This window comes from Drosophila pseudoobscura, chromosome 2 (assembly GCF_009870125.1).
Source record: "Drosophila pseudoobscura strain MV-25-SWS-2005 chromosome 2, UCI_Dpse_MV25, whole genome shotgun sequence".
NCBI classification, from domain to species: domain Eukaryota; kingdom Metazoa; phylum Arthropoda; class Insecta; order Diptera; family Drosophilidae; genus Drosophila; species Drosophila pseudoobscura.
The window spans coordinates 29,861,425-29,880,385 of NC_046679.1; the positions used below are offsets into that span (position 1 = coordinate 29,861,425).

General features: G+C 44.3%; 5 protein-coding genes across 14 annotated transcripts; 2 read left to right on the forward strand and 3 right to left on the reverse strand.

Annotated features, from left to right (window-relative positions):
• Positions 1-2,830: 2,830 nt before the first annotated feature.
• LOC4803171 (protein TAPT1 homolog) lies at positions 2,831-5,385 on the reverse strand. Its single transcript, XM_001359918.4, has 3 exons — positions 5,087-5,385; positions 4,417-5,027; positions 2,831-4,362 (listed from the first exon to the last, which is right to left on the reverse strand). Exons 1-3 carry the CDS (start codon positions 5,283-5,285, stop codon positions 3,106-3,108), a joined length of 2,067 nt encoding a protein of 688 aa, XP_001359955.2. The 5' UTR covers positions 5,286-5,385; the 3' UTR covers positions 2,831-3,105.
• A 256-nt stretch (positions 5,386-5,641) lies between these two features.
• Cbp20 (cap binding protein 20) lies at positions 5,642-6,413 on the forward strand. The gene is made up of 3 exons (XM_001359919.4): positions 5,642-5,801; positions 5,858-6,075; positions 6,148-6,413. The coding sequence occupies exons 1-3, from the start codon at positions 5,754-5,756 to the stop codon at positions 6,344-6,346; spliced, it is 465 nt and encodes a 154-aa protein (XP_001359956.1). The 5' UTR covers positions 5,642-5,753; the 3' UTR covers positions 6,347-6,413.
• Prx5 (Peroxiredoxin 5) lies at positions 6,414-7,465 on the reverse strand. Its single transcript, XM_002138026.4, has 3 exons — positions 7,300-7,465; positions 6,962-7,096; positions 6,414-6,894 (listed from the first exon to the last, which is right to left on the reverse strand). The coding sequence occupies exons 1-3, from the start codon at positions 7,402-7,404 to the stop codon at positions 6,565-6,567; spliced, it is 570 nt and encodes a 189-aa protein (XP_002138062.1). The 5' UTR covers positions 7,405-7,465; the 3' UTR covers positions 6,414-6,564.
• A 40-nt stretch (positions 7,466-7,505) lies between these two features.
• On the reverse strand, positions 7,506-8,151 carry LOC4803173 (ubiquitin-like protein 4A). Its single transcript, XM_001359920.4, has 2 exons — positions 7,991-8,151; positions 7,506-7,925 (listed from the first exon to the last, which is right to left on the reverse strand). Exons 1-2 carry the CDS (start codon positions 8,036-8,038, stop codon positions 7,581-7,583), a joined length of 393 nt encoding a protein of 130 aa, XP_001359957.1. The 5' UTR covers positions 8,039-8,151; the 3' UTR covers positions 7,506-7,580.
• Positions 8,152-8,188: 37 nt separating this feature from the next.
• On the forward strand, positions 8,189-18,791 carry wrd (Protein phosphatase regulatory B subunit well-rounded). Of its 10 annotated transcripts, none has more exons than XM_033377181.1 (10): positions 8,189-8,207; positions 9,983-10,535; positions 11,389-11,427; positions 11,678-11,855; positions 15,325-15,521; positions 15,586-15,920; positions 15,998-16,228; positions 16,319-16,711; positions 16,780-17,038; positions 17,881-18,408. In XM_033377181.1, exons 2-10 carry the CDS (start codon positions 10,131-10,133, stop codon positions 18,025-18,027), a joined length of 2,184 nt encoding a protein of 727 aa, XP_033233072.1. In that variant the 5' UTR covers positions 8,189-8,207; positions 9,983-10,130; the 3' UTR covers positions 18,028-18,408. The 10 variants fall into 10 exon arrangements, with proteins under 10 accessions (XP_033233072.1, XP_033233073.1, XP_033233070.1 ...); XM_033377182.1 differs by lacking the exon at positions 8,189-8,207 and adding an exon at positions 8,242-8,460 and having other exon boundaries at positions 10,084-10,535; XM_033377179.1 differs by lacking the exon at positions 8,189-8,207 and adding an exon at positions 8,244-8,460.
• The last annotated feature ends 170 nt before the right edge of the window (positions 18,792-18,961 follow it).

Below are 18,961 nucleotides of genomic sequence, written 5' to 3' on the forward strand. Positions count from 1 at the left end.
TCTTACTCTCTCTCTCTCCGGCTCTGGCTCTACCACAAAACTATGCTTATTGACCCAAGGCACACACTCACATTTTTGATATACAATCAAGACGTCAGGCGTCAAGTTTGCCAAAGTTTTTACAGCTCCTGGGGGAGCAGGATTTAAGAGAGCAATAATATAGGATTTTTAAACATATTTAAAGCTGTAAAATTTAAGAAATTATTAGCTAATGAATTTCAGTTCTAGATACAGTTTATATCAGTCCAAAAAGCCAATATAGAAGCTAAAATTATGTTTAAAAATGATTTAAGTTATATTTTTAAGGAAACTTGATATAAATTTCAATATATTTAAATCTATAAAATACTAACAAATTATTAGAAAATCAGTTTAGGTACTAAATACATTTTATAGCTATCCAAAAAGACAATATTGAACCAAAAAGATGTTTAGAAATTATTTAGGTTCTACTTTTAAGAAAGTTTGATATGAAATTCAAAATATTAAAAGCTGTAAAATCTAAGAAATTATTAACTAAGGAATTGCAGTTCTATAGGCTTGTACCTGAAGGTTGTACACAATTTCTTGTCCATAATGAGGTACATAATGGCTTTTAAGCAGCTCTATGATAAGCTCTTATTCATAAGTACATTATTTCCATAGTTTCGGAGCATCTGAAAGAACTTGCGAAAGGATTAAATTATTGCCTTGCTATTTGAAAACTTCCCACATCTTGTAAAAAAAATAATAAGCATACGCCCTGTCAGCCAGAGACCAAATTCCTTTAGAAATGCCACCAAATTCCCTAACAAAGCAGATGCAAAAGCTACCCTACTCCGGGCCACAGCCGCCCCCTAAGGATTATGCAAGAAATCCCACCTAATGACCACAATAATTCATTGGCAATTTGCTCAGGTTTTCAACCCACAGACCACAGGGCGCCCGACTTTAAATGCGAGGAAGCCCATAAAAAAGGGAAATGTTACATTAAACCCGTGCGCCGCGGCGCACGGATCGCCTACGCAGAAAGCGAATGTGGAAAATGTGGAAATGCAAAAGGGAAAATCAATAAGGACGCCATCGTTGTGGGAGCGGCGTGTCCTTGAAGGCCAAAGAGAAACGGAGAGCGAGAGCCAGAGCCAGAGCCATTCATGAAAAGAAAGCAGGAGTTTTCATGAATGAATGAAAAAATGCCTAGCCAGGGGATATCAGGGGAATTATTTTCGAACGTTTTGGTGAGCATGCGCCTGGCCTGCAGGCTGTGGGGGGGCCGCTTTTCGAAAGTGTTCCCCTTTTTGTCAGGGCACTGACGCAACCGCGCGATGCGCTCATCCAAGGTCAGCGTAAAATTTCATTCATAAAAACGAAACGCCTCCCAGCTAGAGCGTAGGGCCCATCGCCCTCTCCTCAGATGTATGGAGCGCCCTTGTGCGTGCACGCGCGTGTAATCTTTTGAAAGCCGGTGGGGACGGGGTGCTTGGGGGCTCGGGGGGTGCCCACCGTTCGCTCCCTTTTTTGCAGCTTGTTGATTTTTCTACGCGTGCAAACACAAACAACGCGGGAAACCATTTTCATTCATGAAAACCAAGACGAGCACCCAGGCCCCCCTCCACCATCACACAGAGAGCCATTTTTTTTGGAGCCAAATCCAGAAAACAATTTCTCGCTAAGCTGAAAGCAATTTTCGCCCTGAGGATTTCTGTGGGTTATCTTATCCATTTGTTGTTCAACGCCAGGCCAGTGGGTGGGAGTGGAGCTTAGTATAAGGCCAAAGGTTGCCAGGAATGCCAATCAAATATTAGCACAAAACTTTTCTGAGAGCCGTGAATAATAAAATTAATCGATATTGTACTCCTTTTGATGTTTTGCTAGGATATGAGAGGGTCGTTTCTATAGTTCTAGAATGATTCGGGAACACCCGATTAAAAATTTTTATCGAAAGCTTAGATATAAACGATAAATAAGTCGATGTCTTTCTTTGTATGTAGACTCCTTTTGATTATTTTGAGAGTGTTAATTATCATAAACGATTAGAAAATCGATTAAAACTCTTTATTTCCTAGATAAGCGATAGTCAAAAGCCTATATAAAAACTATACATAAATCAGTGTCTTTCTTTGATGTATTTATATTCCTTTTGATGTTTTACGTCTATGTTCCAGGGAAATTTCTATATTTTGTCAGATTTTATCATCAAATGATATAAGAATATCGTAAAAATGTATCCAAAGCTTACAGACCAGCGATAGGAAAATTGATAAACGCTTATCAATTTATTTTATTGATATCGGAAACCATTTATCAAATTCTTACGCTTAAACGATAAACAAATGGATAAAAAAAGTTATTTCCTAAATAACCGATAAGTGATATCGGAAACCTTTCATCGAAATCTTACGCTTAAACGATAAATAAATGTATAAACTCTTCAAGCTATTTCCTCGATAAGCGTTAAACGATATCAGAAACCTTTTAATCGAAAGCGTAAACTCAAACGATAAATAAATCGATACACTTTTTCAATTAATTATGTATAAATCGATACAGCATCGATATACCAAAAACAATCCTTATGCTGAAAAAATACAAATTTCCAGACCCAAAAAATGATTTCATTTTAAAGTATGCCCTGCTTCTGATCACCAGACTTATCCACTTGCTTTTTATCATCTTTTTCAGTGGCAGGGCGTTCTTTAAAGCGCTATTGAATCCTTCTGCTCATCCCCCTTGCAATCAGGCAGGGCCTTAAAAGATGACTGAAAAATTGGACCTAAATCGGATTTATCCAACAAACGGCAAGCCAGAAGCTCGAATGGACCATCCATCAGGCAACAATATCTCGCAGTAGTCAATTTGAAATCTGCCTTAGGCTGCTCCAAAAACTCACTCGCCCAGAACAAGGTATTTATATATGTACTTTCTGGGAAAACTGGTTTAGGGAACAAATCATATTTCAATCATATTCAATCATATTTTCCTTAATAAAACTATAACTAAATCCATTTCTCTTATCCTTACGTATTCTATTACAAAACGGCAACTAAATTGTTTTACAAAAAATATCAAAAACGCAATTAAACACACGATAAAATCAAAAGTTAATAATTTAGCATCGATTTATGGCTATAGCTGTGTCGTTTGATTGCTGCCAGCCATCCCCCCAGAAGCGCCCGTCTTGTCGGCCAGACTCGGGATGAGCGGCTCCGATTCGGAGCGTTTGTGTGTGCGCTTGGGCGGACGCTTGGCGGCCTGCTTGGTGGCCATTGCGCTGGTGGCATCGCCGGACGATCCAGAATCGTTCAGCTGTTGCATGTCCGGCTGGCTGCGTGCCAGATCCTGCTCCTGGTAGACTTCCTGGACGGCGGAACCGGCATTGGTGTTGGTCACTTGCTCGTTGAGGCACACATCGTCCAGATCAACATCGCTGTTGGAGAAGAGAGCTGTGGCCCCCAGCTCCAGTGAGTTGGTAACATCCAGCTCCTCCTCGCTGACGGCCTTCTTGGGTGTGGACGTGGACTGCACCGATGAATGCGAGAAATTAAGGCTCATGTCGTGCGGATGTGTGGCAGCATTTGGTGGGGTCAACGTAATGACGCTTGTCGTCGCGTTGGCTGACGCTGGCGGCTTGGTAGCAGTACTGTTGTTGTTGTTGTTATTGTGATTCGAATGAGGGTGATGGAATGGCTGTCCAGTCACAGAATTGCCGCTGGCTGCACCGCCAACAAAAGGCATATTAGTCATACTGCTTGGCGTGGAACTATTGCGTTCCGTTTGATGCTCCTTCATCAGTTTGCAGGCCTTGCCCAGGGCACAGATCGTGAGGCAGATCCTCAGGCCCAGGGCAAACAGATAGGCCAGCAGGAAGAGCAGCCATGCAGCCAGATTGTGAAACGATACGGCCGTGTAGATGGCCTTGATGAGCACCACAGACAACGGGAATGGTATGAAGCCCATGCGGCGTGCCACCAAGTCCGAGTGGTCCGAGAAGGCGTGCTTCTGCCTCGTCTGGGTCATGTCATACGCGAGACTTGTCGTATACTCGCGATATATGCCCTCGGGCAGCTCGTTGAAACGCGTGATAAAGGCATGCTTCACCCAGTCAATGAGTATCTCCGTGAAGAGCACCGCTATGCAGTCGGGCACCATCACATAGAACTGCGTGAAGCTCCAGTCGAACTCCTTCATGGTCTGAATAATCACGATAAACAGTAGAACGGATAAATGGAAACGCTCCCGGACATCGCTGCACGTCAATTGGAAGAGATTGTTCTTGTCGAACTTTTTGAAAACCGAACCCTTGAGCTCTACAAAATTATTCGATATCATAATGGTCAGCAGGCCCTTGTTGTTCGAATTGAGAGCCACATTCAGGCAGGTGGCCTATAAGAAACAAATCTATAAATGTACATAAAAGTAGAGCTGTGCAGAACCCACCTGAAACATGATTAGAACGCTGTGCAGAAGCACATAGGCGAGGGTCAATAGAACATGCGTGAAGGCACCAAAGTGTTCCCGCTTGGAGTTCTTTGGTTCAGTTGCCGTCCAGAAAAGCGAATCCATGGTATCCTGTCCAAAGGCCGACAGCAGACGATCGCCCACCTCCAGCATATTGTAGAATATATACAGTTTGATAATCGATTGCGATTTAATGATGTGATACACTCGATTCGTGTCCACGAGCAGTATGATTAGCGTCACAGCTATCCAGATGGCACCCTTCAGCAGATCACAGATCTCGGCGGGTGACAATAGACGCTGTCCGCTGCTGCGTAGCCGGCAAATCCGTGCCGCTGTCCTTGTGACCAAAGCCCAGACCGCCAACAGGAAGCGGACGGGCAGAAATGTGTGTATGTAGAAAAAGGAATCGGCACACTGCATTATCCCATAGATCATGAAGCGTTCCAGGTCGCGCGGTATCCTCATGAAACTGTAGATCTTCTGGCGTCGAGCCGAATACCGTTCCTCGTCGTGTTCCAGCATGTAGCCGCGTGTCATTTCCACTTTGAAAAAGTCCAGAAAGGTTGTCGTACCGGTCTCTGTGGGTCCTATAACATCCAGAAGGATCAGTTTATATTAGAATTGCAAGAATATGAATGGTTTTTACCACTTTGGAGTCGCTGCTGGGCCGCCGACGACGCCGTCGCCGCTGCAACGTCATCCTGGGAGAGCGGCAGCTGCTTTGGTTTCTGTTGTCTATTCTCTTCTTGGAGCTGATGGAGCTCCTCCACGCGACAGCTGGCACTGACATCGCCACGGAATCGCAGCTGTCGCTTGTTGCCTACCGAATTGATTGAATTTTGCATTAAGTACGAAGTATATCCATATATTTAATAATAACAACGAGCCAAGAACTGGGAGAATAATAGATGACAAAATACTCTAGCGCGTTTTTCAAAATACCAAAGAATACCAAGCCATTCAGTTTCTGTTTGAAAGCAATGTCAACGATACGTTGCAGCTTATTGTCTTTTTACAGAGACCAATTATAGGTATCGAGATCGAGACATATTTACAAGACACTAATTACATGCATAAATATGTCTAAAACATATCAATTTGAGAATAGGTCTTCATTTAATATTAATTTAACGAAATAGGGTATACAATATTCTATGTATAATAGAAATGGAATTCGTCAGTATATTTACGGTATATTTTGAAAATGAGACGGTATATTTTGGTATATTTCTGTGGGTCGGACGCGGTCACTCTGCTCTATAGACAGGCACAAAAAATATTACTTTTTTTAATTTTTAATTTTACTTACAAATATGGCGACCTCTGTAGAACTGAGCTCTTACCGTGATCAGCACTTTAAGGTAGGTTTTATTTGCGTTGCATGGAACCGTTTCTCACATATTTGGCCAATCCACAGGGCTCACGCTCGGAGCAGGAGCGTTCTCTGAAAGATTCTTGCACACTGTACGTGGGAAACTTGAGTTTCTACACAACTGAAGAACAAATCCACGAACTGTTTTCCCGCTGCGGCGATGTGCGGCTAATCGTAATGGGCCTAGACAAATACAAGAAGACACCGTGCGGCTTCTGTTTTGTGGAGTACTACATCCGAAGCGAAGCGGAGTCCGCCATGAGGTAGGCAGGCGTCTGTTGAAAACAACAACAAAAGAAATTGCATGGAATGAGTGTGTTTTCTCTTTATTGCAGATTTGTGAATGGAACTCGCTTGGACGATCGCTTGATTCGTGTTGACTGGGATGCCGGCTTCATTGAAGGCCGTCAATACGGACGCGGCAAAACCGGCGGCCAGGTGCGAGACGAATATCGCACAGACTACGACGCCGGACGTGGCGGTTATGGCAAGCTGCTCTCGCTAAAGATTGCACCCAACACCGACAACCGCTAGCCCTAAGATATAGAGATAAGACTAAGAGCCCCCCCTCCCTAGATATTAAAGCAAACACTTTAGGATATAACTTGTCTAATCGCATATATTATATGTTCTACATAGTTCTTTCCAAGATAGAATTGATATCGTTTCCCCTAGGCCTAGAGTCCTACTAATTGAGTGATTTTTGCAAGTATTTTTGGAAGCGTTAATAGTTGGTTTTCCTCTCTCTGTGATTACTTCTTGCCGATATTGTTGGCCAGGGAGCAGCTGAGGCCAGTGCCGTCGGGCTCCACATTCAATTCGGTGACCTTGCCGTTTTCAACGACCAGCGAATAGCGCTTGGAGCGAACACCTCCCAGTGGGGGCAGATCAATGGAAACATCTAGAGCCTTGGTGAAGCCACCGGCTGGGTCGGCCAGGAGGCGCACTTTGCCGCCAGCGCCGTGCTCCTTTCCCCAGGCAGACATCACAAACGGATCGTTGACCGACACGCAGACAATTTCGTCGACTCCCTGCTTGGATTTCAGCTCATCGGCGGAGCTCACATAGCCCGGCAAATGTGTCTGTGATTTAATGATATTGATTATTCGATGCTTGCCAATTTTCGGCAAAAGGCCAATGTGTTATTACCTTTGAGCAGCCGGGTGTAAATGCTCCGGGCACACCAAAGATGATCACCTTCTTGCCATTTACCAGGTCGCCGGTGTTGATTTTGTTGGCCGGGGAATCCTCAAACAGATCCACTGCGGGAAGAGCATCTCCAACCTAAAATAGCAGCCGCACACACACGCACATCGAGAAAAAGAAATGTTAGTGTGCGTAACCTTGAAGCGCAGCGCTGCACATTCGTGCAATTCTCGCTTCCGCATCGAATCAATATTTAAGCATAGGGTACTGCCTTATGTAATTGAACCCCGGCCCCACATCTGTGTGGGAAGAGGGATGATTTGATTGCGGCAACAACTCACTTTCACCATGGCTGGAAGATTTCTGGAAAAAGATCTCACTGGATTGACGGTGGACAGCGTGGAGTTAACAACTCTGCCAAGAATTTTGCACGACAGCACTCGCATTCTCTTTTCTGCTCTTCTTCGCTCTACCTTCGCACACTGCTGTCAATGGTCAATGCAGGCCGGAATCAGGGTTGCCAGACGGGAGTAAAAACAAGGAAATATTCTTCTCAGTCAAGTGTTTTTACTGACACATTTGAAATAAATATACATGGGGTTTGAGGAATGGGGGGTCAAGTTTATGTTTCCACTTTGCCTATTGTGCTTTCGGCAAAACGCTCCAAGTCGTCCAGGCTGTGCTCCTTTAGTTTCCTTTCGAAATCTGCCATGAATTCGTTGGTCAGGCGCTCCGACTGCTGCTCGTTGTAGAATTTGCGAAAGCCGCGAAGGATGCAGTCGCGCAGGCTGGGCTTCATCACCACCAGATTGATTTTGGTGCCTTCCTTGATGTTTGCATACGAAGAAATTGTCAGATCATTGTTCAGGGGACGTCCCATCAGGAGTAGCTTCTGATTTGCCGCAGTTATTTTTAGTGCTGTCTCAATTTGTTGCTTCACCTCCAAAATGGTGTTAGTGGGCAAGACCTGTCCAAAAATTACGAAAAGTAGGGCAAATTCATGCTGACTCGTATTTATTATTCGTCACTCACCTCGAGCGTGCAGTCCTTGCCCGTAAGAACTTTAATTATTATCTGCATTTCAAAGGGTTTAATTAATTAAAACTTATTAATTAAAAATAAACACATCGCCTCCACAGCCAATAACAACAATAATTTGACGGTGCTGCCAGCTGGTTTTACATTCAGAGTTGCCTCTGAGCAGCGGTTGTTGCCGCCCTGGTTTGATAACAAAAACTAGTTAAATTATGTAAGTCTAATCACTGCAACTAGCTCGGGACATTTTTTAATGCATATTATTATTTATGTGAAAGCTGGAAAAAGAATTGACACGGAAATTATCGAATTTTGAGACCCTCTGGCAGCCCGATCTAGAGTGTACAGCCCTGGCACCTCTATTTTCTATTGAGCAGGCTCGACAACGTTGCGTGAATAAAACAGTTTACATAAAATATTAAATATAGTTAAACAAGCCGTTGATGTTGTGTGTTCTTGAAGAAAAGGTGAACTTGACCCCGCTGCTGATAGTACGCCGTGCTGTGAAGTGCGATATTTCGCGAGAGAGCTTGTGAAATTCGCATGTGAAAATCACAATCAGAAGAAATTGCAGCGCACCAAATGAAAAAGTGAAGCGCAAATAATACATAGCCTCGAGTGAATTAACAGCAGCAAGTGTGTGTGTGCGTACGTGTGTTTGCGAGTGTGTGTGTGTGCGTGCGTTTTGTTAGAATTCGCATTTTTACGTAAAGAAACGGCTTTTATCAGCGATAAGTTTGATGTTCTCGAGCCTGAATCTCAGCAGGGGCAAATTGAACAAGTTCTTGCAGCTTCTGGCGGTAAATAGAGCCGATCCCCTGATTTCCTGCTCCTCCAAGAGCACCATACCATACCAACCCAAAAAAAACCCTTGACATTCACAATTTGAGTATATATGTATTTCCCCCTCATTTGCTTTTTGCACCCATCTATTAATTGAGTTTCGAGTCTTGATGCAACACAAACTATTAATTATGCATAGTACACATTAATTTTATTTTTACTCTGGCGGCGCTCTCTCACTTGCTATCTCTCTCTCTCTCTCGCTCTGGGTTAAAGGGGGACCACTAAAAGTATGAGTATATGAAAACTTTGCGCTTAACAATATTTTTGTGTTAAAGAATGCCATCCCAGCACACCCCGACCCCCCCACCAGCCCACAATCCCCCCGCACGCTATTCCGCACACCAACAACACTACCACCACCACCACCCAAAAAATGCTCTTCACGCTCGTTCGCATGACAACTCTGTCTGGCAACTCTGATTCGACGACGGCCATTGCTTCGCAACTTGTTGCTCGTCCGTATCGCTCTCTGTTTCTCTGCTTTCTGATTCTCATTCTGACGTTTTGCCTGTGTGTTATGGAATTTTTGTTATTTATTTCCGTTTTGCTGTAAGTTGTGCAAAAAATTAAAATGTCTGATTATTACTGTGTTGTTGGTGTTCGGAGAAGGGACAGAAGACAGAAGCTGCCCCGGAGGCGACACCTGCCCTCTTAGCCAGTGGAGAGCCAGCAGAGCCCTCTTTGGTGGAGTCCATTGGAGTGGAGTGGAGTCTCGTCTCTCCCGGGGGCCAAGTGCATGTTGTGTGTGGAAGAAGCTTGAGAACATGTTTATTACCGTTTAGAACCGGATTTGTGTTTGCTAGAAAATCATAGCATGGCATGGCATGGGCATTAATTTGCGGCCACAGTGGGGACTTCTTGTGACAACTTTGGATTCTGTTCTGTTCTGATCTGATTCGAAGCGGTTTTCCGCCATTTGTGCTGGACAGTGATCCAGTTAGCAGAGACACTGTTGCGTTTCGAATAAGAAGTTCCAAAAACCGATTGCCATGATTCTTTATTGGTAATCAACCAAAAGCGTATGTATGTATGTGTATGCGTGTGTGTCGTGAATTTTGTAGCATGATATTTTATTGTTTTTTTTTCTGTCCGTTTCTTTTGGTTAATTGCTACGTTAATTTCTCTCTTTCCAACACTTCACAGTGCAAATATAATTTTCAGATAGCAATCATTTGATTCGGCCGGCCCAGCTGTCATATTTGTTTGTTATTTTATGTTTTTCGGTTGGTTTGTTTTTTGGTAAGAGCTATAAGGAATATCGGAAGAGCTAAAGCTGACACAGCAGCGTATTATGGATAACGAGGCGTTAGAAACAACAACAACGACAGCGGCAGCAGCATCGTCAGCAGCAACCACATCAGAGGCGGCAGCAGCGACAATAGCGGCAGCAGCATCGTCAGCAGAATCATCTGCAGCGACGCCGAAAGTCACAAATAACAATAACAACAGCAGCAGCGGCGGCGTCGTCGGCGTCGGTGTCAGCGCCGATAGCAGCGGTAGCATAGTCATAGCGACATCGGCCACTAACGGTATCAAAGAGAATAACAGTAACTTTAGTACAACAGCAACAATAGCCACACCAACAGAAACAACAACAGCAGCAGCAGCACCAACACCAGCAGCAACAACAACAACAACTACAACGTCAGCCATACCCCTTGTGGTGACCAGCGGCGGTGTACCCATCAGCAGCGAGGTGAGTCGTGTCTAGCGAATGCATTGTCTACAACACCACCACCACCACCTACTCTCTGACTCTCTCTCTCTCTCTATTGCCTATCGCCTATCGTCACCTTACCTCTACGCATGCCTTGTGCCTAACAGTTATTTGACGTAAATTATAAAACATAAAATCAATGTAAATACATATATTATATATATAAATATATATATGGATGTGTTTGTGTACATATGTATGTGTTATGCCCACTCCATAAAGTACAATACTTCCTTGTGCCGCAAAGTCGAAAACCTTAACAAACTATATCTAATCTTATCGCTGAAAAATGATGTGTGTTAAGCCACCCCCTACCTCTTCCCGCCCAACGAACAAGCCAAATGACCAAGACACCAATTAGCCCTCTCAAAAGGTTGCCAATTGTGGAAATGCTTTTGGATAACAAATCAAAATCAAAATCGAATCTATCAAAAGCGCCATCAATCGCGGGGATCACAAATATTAATAATCGATTATAGAAACATGCATGGAAATCGATAGGGGGAAATTTTAGTTGCCTTAGAGTGGACCCTTGCGTGCTTTTAGATCATCAGTGGAAACCCTCCTTACTACAATCCTGAAGAGTATATTTAGCATAATATCGGATTAAGAAGAAGCACACCTCTCCCCACATTTAAATAGAAAAGGTATCCTTAGAAGCAACGAAAATACTTTGTGACTGACTTCTAAATGTTTGTAAAAAAAACACACAAGTATGATCCTTACGTAGTACCGTGTTAGCTACCAGCAGCCAACCAATTTCCGCCCCCCAAACCCGTGTGCACATTTATCTGTTTGGCATTACTAAACTCAGAATAAAACACACCCACAGGCAGCGCGACTTAGGCGTCAAGGATTCGCAAAGACCAAGGTAAATGCTCTTTAAAAAAAAGTGACGGTAATACGGTGACTTCAACGGATGATCTCTACTCTAGGCGTACTCTCGTAATTTTTGCAAGTGCTATGTTAAGAATTTAATATTTAATATCTGATGCATTTTGCTTTCTTTTGTTACCTAGTTTTTTTCTTTGTTTGTTTTATTCAGTAAGAAAACCAAATTACTACAAATATACCATACGATTTATGTAGCCACGATTTACTAATGCTGTACACTCTTTCAGGCTAACAAAGACAGGGACAGTACGCCCCCGCGTGATGCGCCACCGCCAACGCAGATCACCAAGGGACTAAACCAAACCATCGGAACGCCGCTGGTGCGCAAGGAGAAACGCCAAGGCAGCTCCCGTTACAATGTGTCCAAAAATTGTGAATTGACGCCACTCAGCTACCTAAACGAGAGTGAGTAAATAAAGGGCATAACTTAGTTTTAATTAGTGTTACTAGTGACACAGAGCTTGGAGATTTTTCTTTTGTTTTTTTAGAGTTTTACCCTTGAAAAATATCCTGGGAATGTAGCATACTTTTTTGGGCAGGTGTTGATTAAAATGTATGCAGTGCAATGGAAATATGAACTTGGCCAAATCACATTTCGCACACTGTAAATACAGTTAGTCTTACTCTCCACAAAAGAAAAAAATCCAGCAAGTCTCTGGCCACCAGACTTCGGTCACACCGAAAACTAAACTCAGCTTTGTTGTGGTTTTTTTTTTTGTTCTCTTCTAATTGTTTTTGCTCAGCTGTTGCAATTGGTTTATTATTTATTAATCACGTACGTACCACGTTAAAGGTCAAGGGAGTGCCATTGCCGTCTGATTAGGTGGGTGGCAACACTGACGCACAACCACCCGCACACAGGCACACATACACGCATGTATAGAGCTTTTGCAGACAGCTCTCAATTACATCTCATCTCTCTTTGATGTGTGCGCGCCGCGCACTCCAGCGAATGTCTCCTCGCTCTTGCTGCGCCAAGTCTCTCACTCTCTCTAGCTCTTCTTTTCTGGTTGTCTCATGCTCTGCTTGCTCTGTGTGTGTGTGTGTGTGTGTGTCTGTCTGTCTTGTGCATAGCCTTCATCAAATTGTTATTGACTTTACCTTTTTGCTAATTGCTTAGGCGGTTGTTGCCCGCCTGTTGACATACAAATCGTATAAACAAATTCGTGTGTGTTGGTTAATATTATTGTTTTCTGTGGTTGTTTTTGCTGTGCGCTGTTGTGGCAAAAGTGTTGTTCAGCGGCCACTGTTGCCATTGCCATTCCGTCGGTATCCCATTATACTCTTGCTCCGCTCTGCTCCGTTCCGTTCCGTCCCACCCACAAATTTATTGATTTTTCCGATAGCCCGGCAGCGCGCAGTCGACGAGCAGCTCTGCGTCGTGCCAGCCAGCCAGCAGTTTCCAAAAAAATAAGATAATTTACGTTTCCAGACTTTCATCCGGCGAGCAGCAAGAATTTTAGATATTAGTTGGATATATTTGTGTTTTTCTACGTTTTTTTACTCTCTCCTCTGCCTCTCCTCTCCGCCCTGCTCTGCCCACCGGAGCCCTGTAAGTGGTGTCTCAAAAAATATAATAATTTTCCTGAAAATTGTCGGCGGTGGAGGCGTTGCCGCATTTCATTTCATATTTTGTTTTTTTTTTTTTTGACATGCACTTGGCTTTCATTTCCATTTTCATATTCATTTTTGTGTGTGTGTGCGTGTTGTCTTGTGTTTGTCCCCCCGGCCCCACACTCATAATCGATCGCACATGGCATTAATCCTTATCATTATCTATATTACAGTTCCATTACAGATGCTAAACATTCATGCTTAAAGTCCTCTTCACGTTCATATTTCATAGAGTGTGTAACAATTTGTGTGTGTTTTGTCGTTCGTTGTCGGTGTCGGTGTCGGTCTCTCAGCGGCAATTCGCGGGGGTAGACAAATGCGGTTCGATTGGGTGGCCATTAAACCAAGTGGGGCACTAATGAAATGGTATTCGGTGCTATGTTGCTGACGGGTAACCTCAACGGACCCAAGCAGAAGCAGCAGCAGTCACAACAACAGCAGCAGCAGCAACAGCAGCAGGAGGAATCATCCCAATCTGTTTCTGCTTCCTCCTCCAGCAAAGAGCAACCACAACAGAAGCAACAGGATCAGCCACCAGCCGCTGGATATTATGCCTTGGGCATACGCTTACCAAAGTCGCCATCGTTCCACAGCGGCCTAGACCAGCTGGCCGACGACGAGGAGGAGGACCAACAGTCGCTGGAATCGTCTGCGCAGGGTAGCAGTAAGTTCAAATTCAGCAGCGTGGAGGAACTGAAGGCCAAGTTCGAGGGTCGAAAGATGCCCCTGTCGCCGCCAGAGGCAGCCGCAGTAGTAGTAACCACCACAACATCCTCGTCGCCATCGTCCTCGTCCACCAGCTCCAATTCGTCGGCATCGGCATTGTCCTCGCTATCGCAGGCGGCCTCTTCCTCGTTGGCCTCGGCTGCTGCCAATTCCTCGGCCTCGTGCTCATCCTCAGCGGCCACCTATGGTGGTGGAGCCAATTCAGCTGCCGCCGCTTTGATAGCCTCGTCGCCGTTTGGCTCACAGTCCTCCACATCATCGTTGTCGCTGTCCTCAAATGCAGGGATGTCGAAGAACACGGCACCAGCAACAGCAACAACAGCAGCAGCAGCAGCGGCAGGAAGCACAGGCAGTGGTGGAAATTCGCTTGTATCCACATTGGCGCAACACTTCTCGGCGGCCACATCGGCTGCAGCAGCAGCTGCGGCCACAGCAGCCGCCTCAGCAGCATCGTCCGCGTCCTCATCGTCCGCTTCATCATCTGCCACCAATAATGCAGGCGGCTCAATAGCGGCCAGCAAGGTTTGCAGCGCTCCGTTATTACACACACACACCCACCCACACATATTCTGCACACCCACACAGACACATACAGAATCTGATTCACAAAACAAAAAAAATGTTTAAAAAAAATCAATCTACTCTCATTTCATCGCTACCTCATCTACCTCCAAGTCACCCGTGAGTGCGGCCGCAGCCATTAAGAACATATTGAATGCCACCAAGAGTGTGGGAAATAGTGCTGCAGCAGCAGCAGCGGCAGCAGCATCCTCGACCCTGCCATCGGCTGCTGCCGAAGGCCAGGAGGTGCCCGTGCCGCCAGCCGAGGAGCTGCGTCCAACGGTGGCACAGAATCTGGTGGGAGGCATAAGCATCTCCCTGGGCATTGGCCAGCGCAATGGCAGTGGAACAGCACCAGCAACAGTGACAGCAACAGCGACAGCGACAGCAACAACCACATCCACATCTGCAGTTGTTATTCTGCCAACGACTACGCTGGGCATACATCAGAATGGTGATGTCACAGGTGGTGGCGGAATGGCTGGAATTATTGGTCATTCGTCGCAACATCATCATCATCAGGGCCTCACATCCCCACAAACGTTGCAACAGCTGACGGGCAGTCCAGGACGTGCACGCGATCGGAATCTGTTTCATTCGCCGCCCACTGCGTCGGTTGCCTTGGCACTGCCTGCACTGCGAGGTTGCTATCTCTCCAGCTACAGCTAATTCCAAACCAATGGCCATGCAGCACGCAGATAAAGTGATAGAAGCACCTACCACATCTACCTGGTTGACATGGCCATTCGGTTTGGTGGCCCATAGAACTTGATCCTTTATCTGTTCTTCATTGAATTTTTGATACATTTTGAGTTTCGCCTTGCCTTACTTTTTGTTGATCGATTTGCTGTTGGTTTCCTTGACGTTTTTCGTAGGATTATTATATTTTTCATTATTATTTGATGTGTAAATAGAGCTGCATATTTAACAAGAACGTAATATATTTTGATAAATTGTATTATGGATTTCGCAGAGACGGCCGCCAGTGAACGGGAAGAGCTTTTCATCCAAAAGATACGACAATGTTGCACGCTTTTCGATTTCTCCGAGCCGCTGAGCGACCTCAAATTCAAGGAGGTGAAGCGTGCGGCTCTGCACGAGATGGTCGATTTTCTCACAAACCAAAATGGCATCATTACCGAAATTATCTATCCGGAGGCGATCAATATGGTTAGTATTTAGGATACCATACCAAACTCTTTATCCTCTCCATAATAAATATATTTTTGTGTAGTTTTCTGTGAATCTATTCCGGACGCTGCCGCCATCATCAAATCCGAATGGTGCCGAATTTGATCCCGAAGAGGACGAGCCAACGCTCGAGTCGTCTTGGCCACACCTTCAATTGGTATATGAGCTGTTTTTGCGTTTCTTGGAGTCACCGGATTTCCAACCAAATATTGCCAAGCGTTATATTGATCATCAATTTGTATTACAATTATTGGATTTATTCGATTCGGAGGATCCACGTGAACGTGATTTCCTAAAGACTGTTTTACATCGCATCTATGGAAAATTCTTGGGTTTGAGAGCATTTATTAGAAAGCAGATCAACAATGTCTTTTACAGGTGAGTCGCCCCCCGTATATCCTATCCTATCCTATCCCAATCCTCTCTAAACCATTCTGTTTTTTTTTTTTATTTAGATTTATTTATGAGACGGAACATCATAATGGCATAGCCGAATTATTGGAGATATTGGGCAGCATTATCAATGGTTTTGCTCTACCGCTCAAAGAGGAGCATAAACAATTTTTACTTAAGGTATTGCTGCCATTGCACAAAGCCAAGAGCCTCTCGGTCTATCATCCACAGTTGACCTACTGTGTGGTGCAGTTCCTCGAGAAGGATCCCAGTTTGTCCGAGGCGGTCATCAAGTGAGTGTTGAGCCCAACTTCCGCACAACATGCCGTGAGCATGAGATGTACAACACATTAAAATTGATTTATTGTCCCCATCCCATGCAGAAGTTTGCTTAAGTTCTGGCCGAAGACGCACAGTCCCAAGGAGGTGATGTTCTTGAATGAGGTGGAAGAGCTGCTGGATGTGATCGAGCCGGCCGAGTTCCAGAAGGTGATGGTGCCGCTGTTTCGTCAGATAGCCAAGTGTGTCTCCTCGCCGCACTTTCAGGTGGCCGAACGGGCGTTGTATTATTGGAACAACGAGTACATTATGTCCCTAATAGCGGACAATTCGGCGGTTATACTGCCAATAATGTTCCCAGCGTTGAATCGCAACTCCAAGACGCACTGGAACAAGACCATACACGGTCTCATTTACAATGCGCTCAAGCTGTTCATGGAGATGGATCAGCGGTTGTTCGACGAGTGCAGCAAGAACTACAAGCAAGACAAGCAGATGTACGGACAGCACACTACCCTCTTAATATTGTATATCTAATCGTATGATTGTTGTTGTCTTCCGACAGGGAGCGAGAGAAGCTGTCGCACCGGGAGGAGCTTTGGCAGCAGGTGGAGAGCCTGGCCAGGACCAATCCAGAGTGGTCCAGGTCGAGCTATTTCAATAACAGCCGCCTGCAGCAGCAGCAGCAGCTAACCGATAGTCAAAATCTGTACGATCAATACAATGAGAATGATCTAACGTACGATCAGCTACCGCAGCAGTCGCGCCAGCCACCGCCGCCGCTACCACCACAGAAACAGTCGTCGCTGCAGGAGCCCCGAGAGGTGAGACAGGCACTTGCCACACTAACCACACTAAACAACTACTAATCCCGCCAATGTGTGATCTGATCCATGGCGTCTGCTGTGAGCTGTGCCCAGCGAACACCTACTCTAATTCAACTCTAATTCTAATCGAACGAATGTCTGTTAAAATTAATCACACTCATGTCATTTAAACAACAAACAAAAAAACAAAATACATATTTGTATATCTTTAACTTTTGTCTATTTATTTATTATCTCTTATTGGTTCTCTCACTGTCTTTAAACCCGAATTCATAAGCACAACAAATACTCTTCTCACTCTCCTCTCTCGCTCTGTCTATACGGCTTTAATTCTGAGCAAACATGTACGCACAGTGGTTCATCGAAATTGGGCGGGAAAAATATACATAAATATTTAGCGAAGTGTAGTTCCATATTCAAACCAACATTTGTATAAATATCATTCATTCAAATACTTCTAAACTGAAATGGAAATTGAACCACTGTGCCTACGCTCTAACACACTGGAAACACAACCATATACACGCACAATCCCACCGCCACCCACACCCACACGATCTCGAATTGGACTTTGTAACATATGAAACCGAAAAGAGGAGTTTTCATCAGTTAGTGGATGTACATTTCGTAGCTGTGTGGTTCCATCTGTAAGGGGGGCACCAAAAGCCAAAAACTTCTTCTACGCACTTCCTATATCGTTAACGTAACGTAACTCACTCGTAACGTCACACCAGTCACCATGTAACGTCACTTGTCCGTGTTGCGAAACACGTATGCTGTACCTGTTGTTGCGGGCACTTTACATATATTTTGGCCTACCCCACTTCCGTTACTCACAGATACGCGGCGAACGGAACAAGGAGAAGCCATTGCTGAGGCGAAAATCCGATCTGCCCACGGACAGCGGCACTGTGCGAGCCCTAATCGAGCACAAGCGACAAGATGAGTTCTTAACAACGCCGCCGCCAGACGGAAGCAATTACTGAGAAAACAGAAACATAAACAGAACAAACAAAAAACAAATCCCCTGGTCAAGAACACAACCAAAATCCACCACGAACAACAAATCTCAAAAAAACGCTGGCGTTGCACAAAGTTTTGAAGCAAAGCTTGAGGCTTTCGAGATGAACCCAAACAAGGTCCACGATCCACAAACACAATACACAAACACACACACACACACACACACACACACGTACAAAGGCACAAAACGAGGAAAAGAAAAGGAAATCCTTTTTTGGGGCTTAGTGCGAGGGCGCGTGGACAAGATTAAATACATAATTTCTTTATATAAATACAATATAAAATACTTATCTATAATGAAAAATGCATAGTACCAATAAAGATCAGAGAAATCCCAGAATATTTGAATGCGAATGATACAAATATGATTTCGAGCATGCCCGAAGGACAGAAATGATTACTAGCTCTATACTGTTTTATTTTGCATGAATTTGCTGTTATTGTTGTTGCTGTTTGCCTAGTGTTTAACAAACGGAACATATACAATAATATTAGAATCCAATTTGTGCTCTTACCATTTCAGTGAAAACGTGAAACAAAAAAACAAAAACTAAACAAAAGCAGTTATATAAATGTACAGTTGAATTGAATTGTCGTAACTTAAGGCGTAGCTGTGTTTGCCACCATGATTGAGCATCTACTGCATATTTCGACCTACATATAGCTACATATGTAGCCATAATACCATACCACACAAACCATATACAAATATATACATACATACATATATCTTTAACTACAATGCATACATGGCGCATATAGCTCTGCTCTCTCCACAGCTAAAGTTTATAATATACGCGATTTATATGAGTAGCCTAGCAATTAGCAGCTTACCTACCCATACATACATGTACGATACACACACACACACCTAAAACAATGAAAGCCTAAAAAGAA

Excerpts from the sequence above, each read along its gene's own strand:
- LOC4803173 (XM_001359920.4), bottom strand. The coding sequence starts at position 8,038 with ATGCAGATAATAATTAAAGTTCTTACGGGCAAGGACTGCACGCTCGAG. Across the intron at positions 7,926-7,990 it reads GCAAGGACTGCACGCTCGAG|GTCTTGCCCACTAACACCAT; the intron begins GTGAGTGACGAA and ends ATTTTTGGACAG.
- Prx5 (XM_002138026.4), bottom strand. The coding sequence starts at position 7,404 with ATGCGAGTGCTGTCGTGCAAAATTCTTGGCAGAGTTGTTAACTCCACG. Across the intron at positions 7,097-7,299 it reads ATCTTCCAGCCATGGTGAAA|GTTGGAGATGCTCTTCCCGC; the intron begins GTGAGTTGTTGC and ends CTGCTATTTTAG. Across the intron at positions 6,895-6,961 it reads TTACACCCGGCTGCTCAAAG|ACACATTTGCCGGGCTATGT; the intron begins GTAATAACACAT and ends ATTAAATCACAG.
- Cbp20 (XM_001359919.4), top strand. The coding sequence starts at position 5,754 with ATGGCGACCTCTGTAGAACTGAGCTCTTACCGTGATCAGCACTTTAAG. Across the intron at positions 5,802-5,857 it reads ACCGTGATCAGCACTTTAAG|GGCTCACGCTCGGAGCAGGA; the intron begins GTAGGTTTTATT and ends GCCAATCCACAG. Across the intron at positions 6,076-6,147 it reads GAAGCGGAGTCCGCCATGAG|ATTTGTGAATGGAACTCGCT; the intron begins GTAGGCAGGCGT and ends TCTTTATTGCAG.
- LOC4803171 (XM_001359918.4), bottom strand. The coding sequence starts at position 5,285 with ATGCAAAATTCAATCAATTCGGTAGGCAACAAGCGACAGCTGCGATTC. Across the intron at positions 5,028-5,086 it reads CCAGCAGCGACTCCAAAGTG|GACCCACAGAGACCGGTACG; the intron begins GTAAAAACCATT and ends TGGATGTTATAG. Across the intron at positions 4,363-4,416 it reads GCGTTCTAATCATGTTTCAG|GCCACCTGCCTGAATGTGGC; the intron begins GTGGGTTCTGCA and ends TGTTTCTTATAG.
- wrd (XM_002138028.4), top strand. The coding sequence starts at position 13,428 with ATGGTATTCGGTGCTATGTTGCTGACGGGTAACCTCAACGGACCCAAG. Across the intron at positions 16,712-16,779 it reads TACAAGCAAGACAAGCAGAT|GGAGCGAGAGAAGCTGTCGC; the intron begins GTACGGACAGCA and ends GTCTTCCGACAG. Across the intron at positions 17,039-17,880 it reads CGCTGCAGGAGCCCCGAGAG|ATACGCGGCGAACGGAACAA; the intron begins GTGAGACAGGCA and ends CGTTACTCACAG.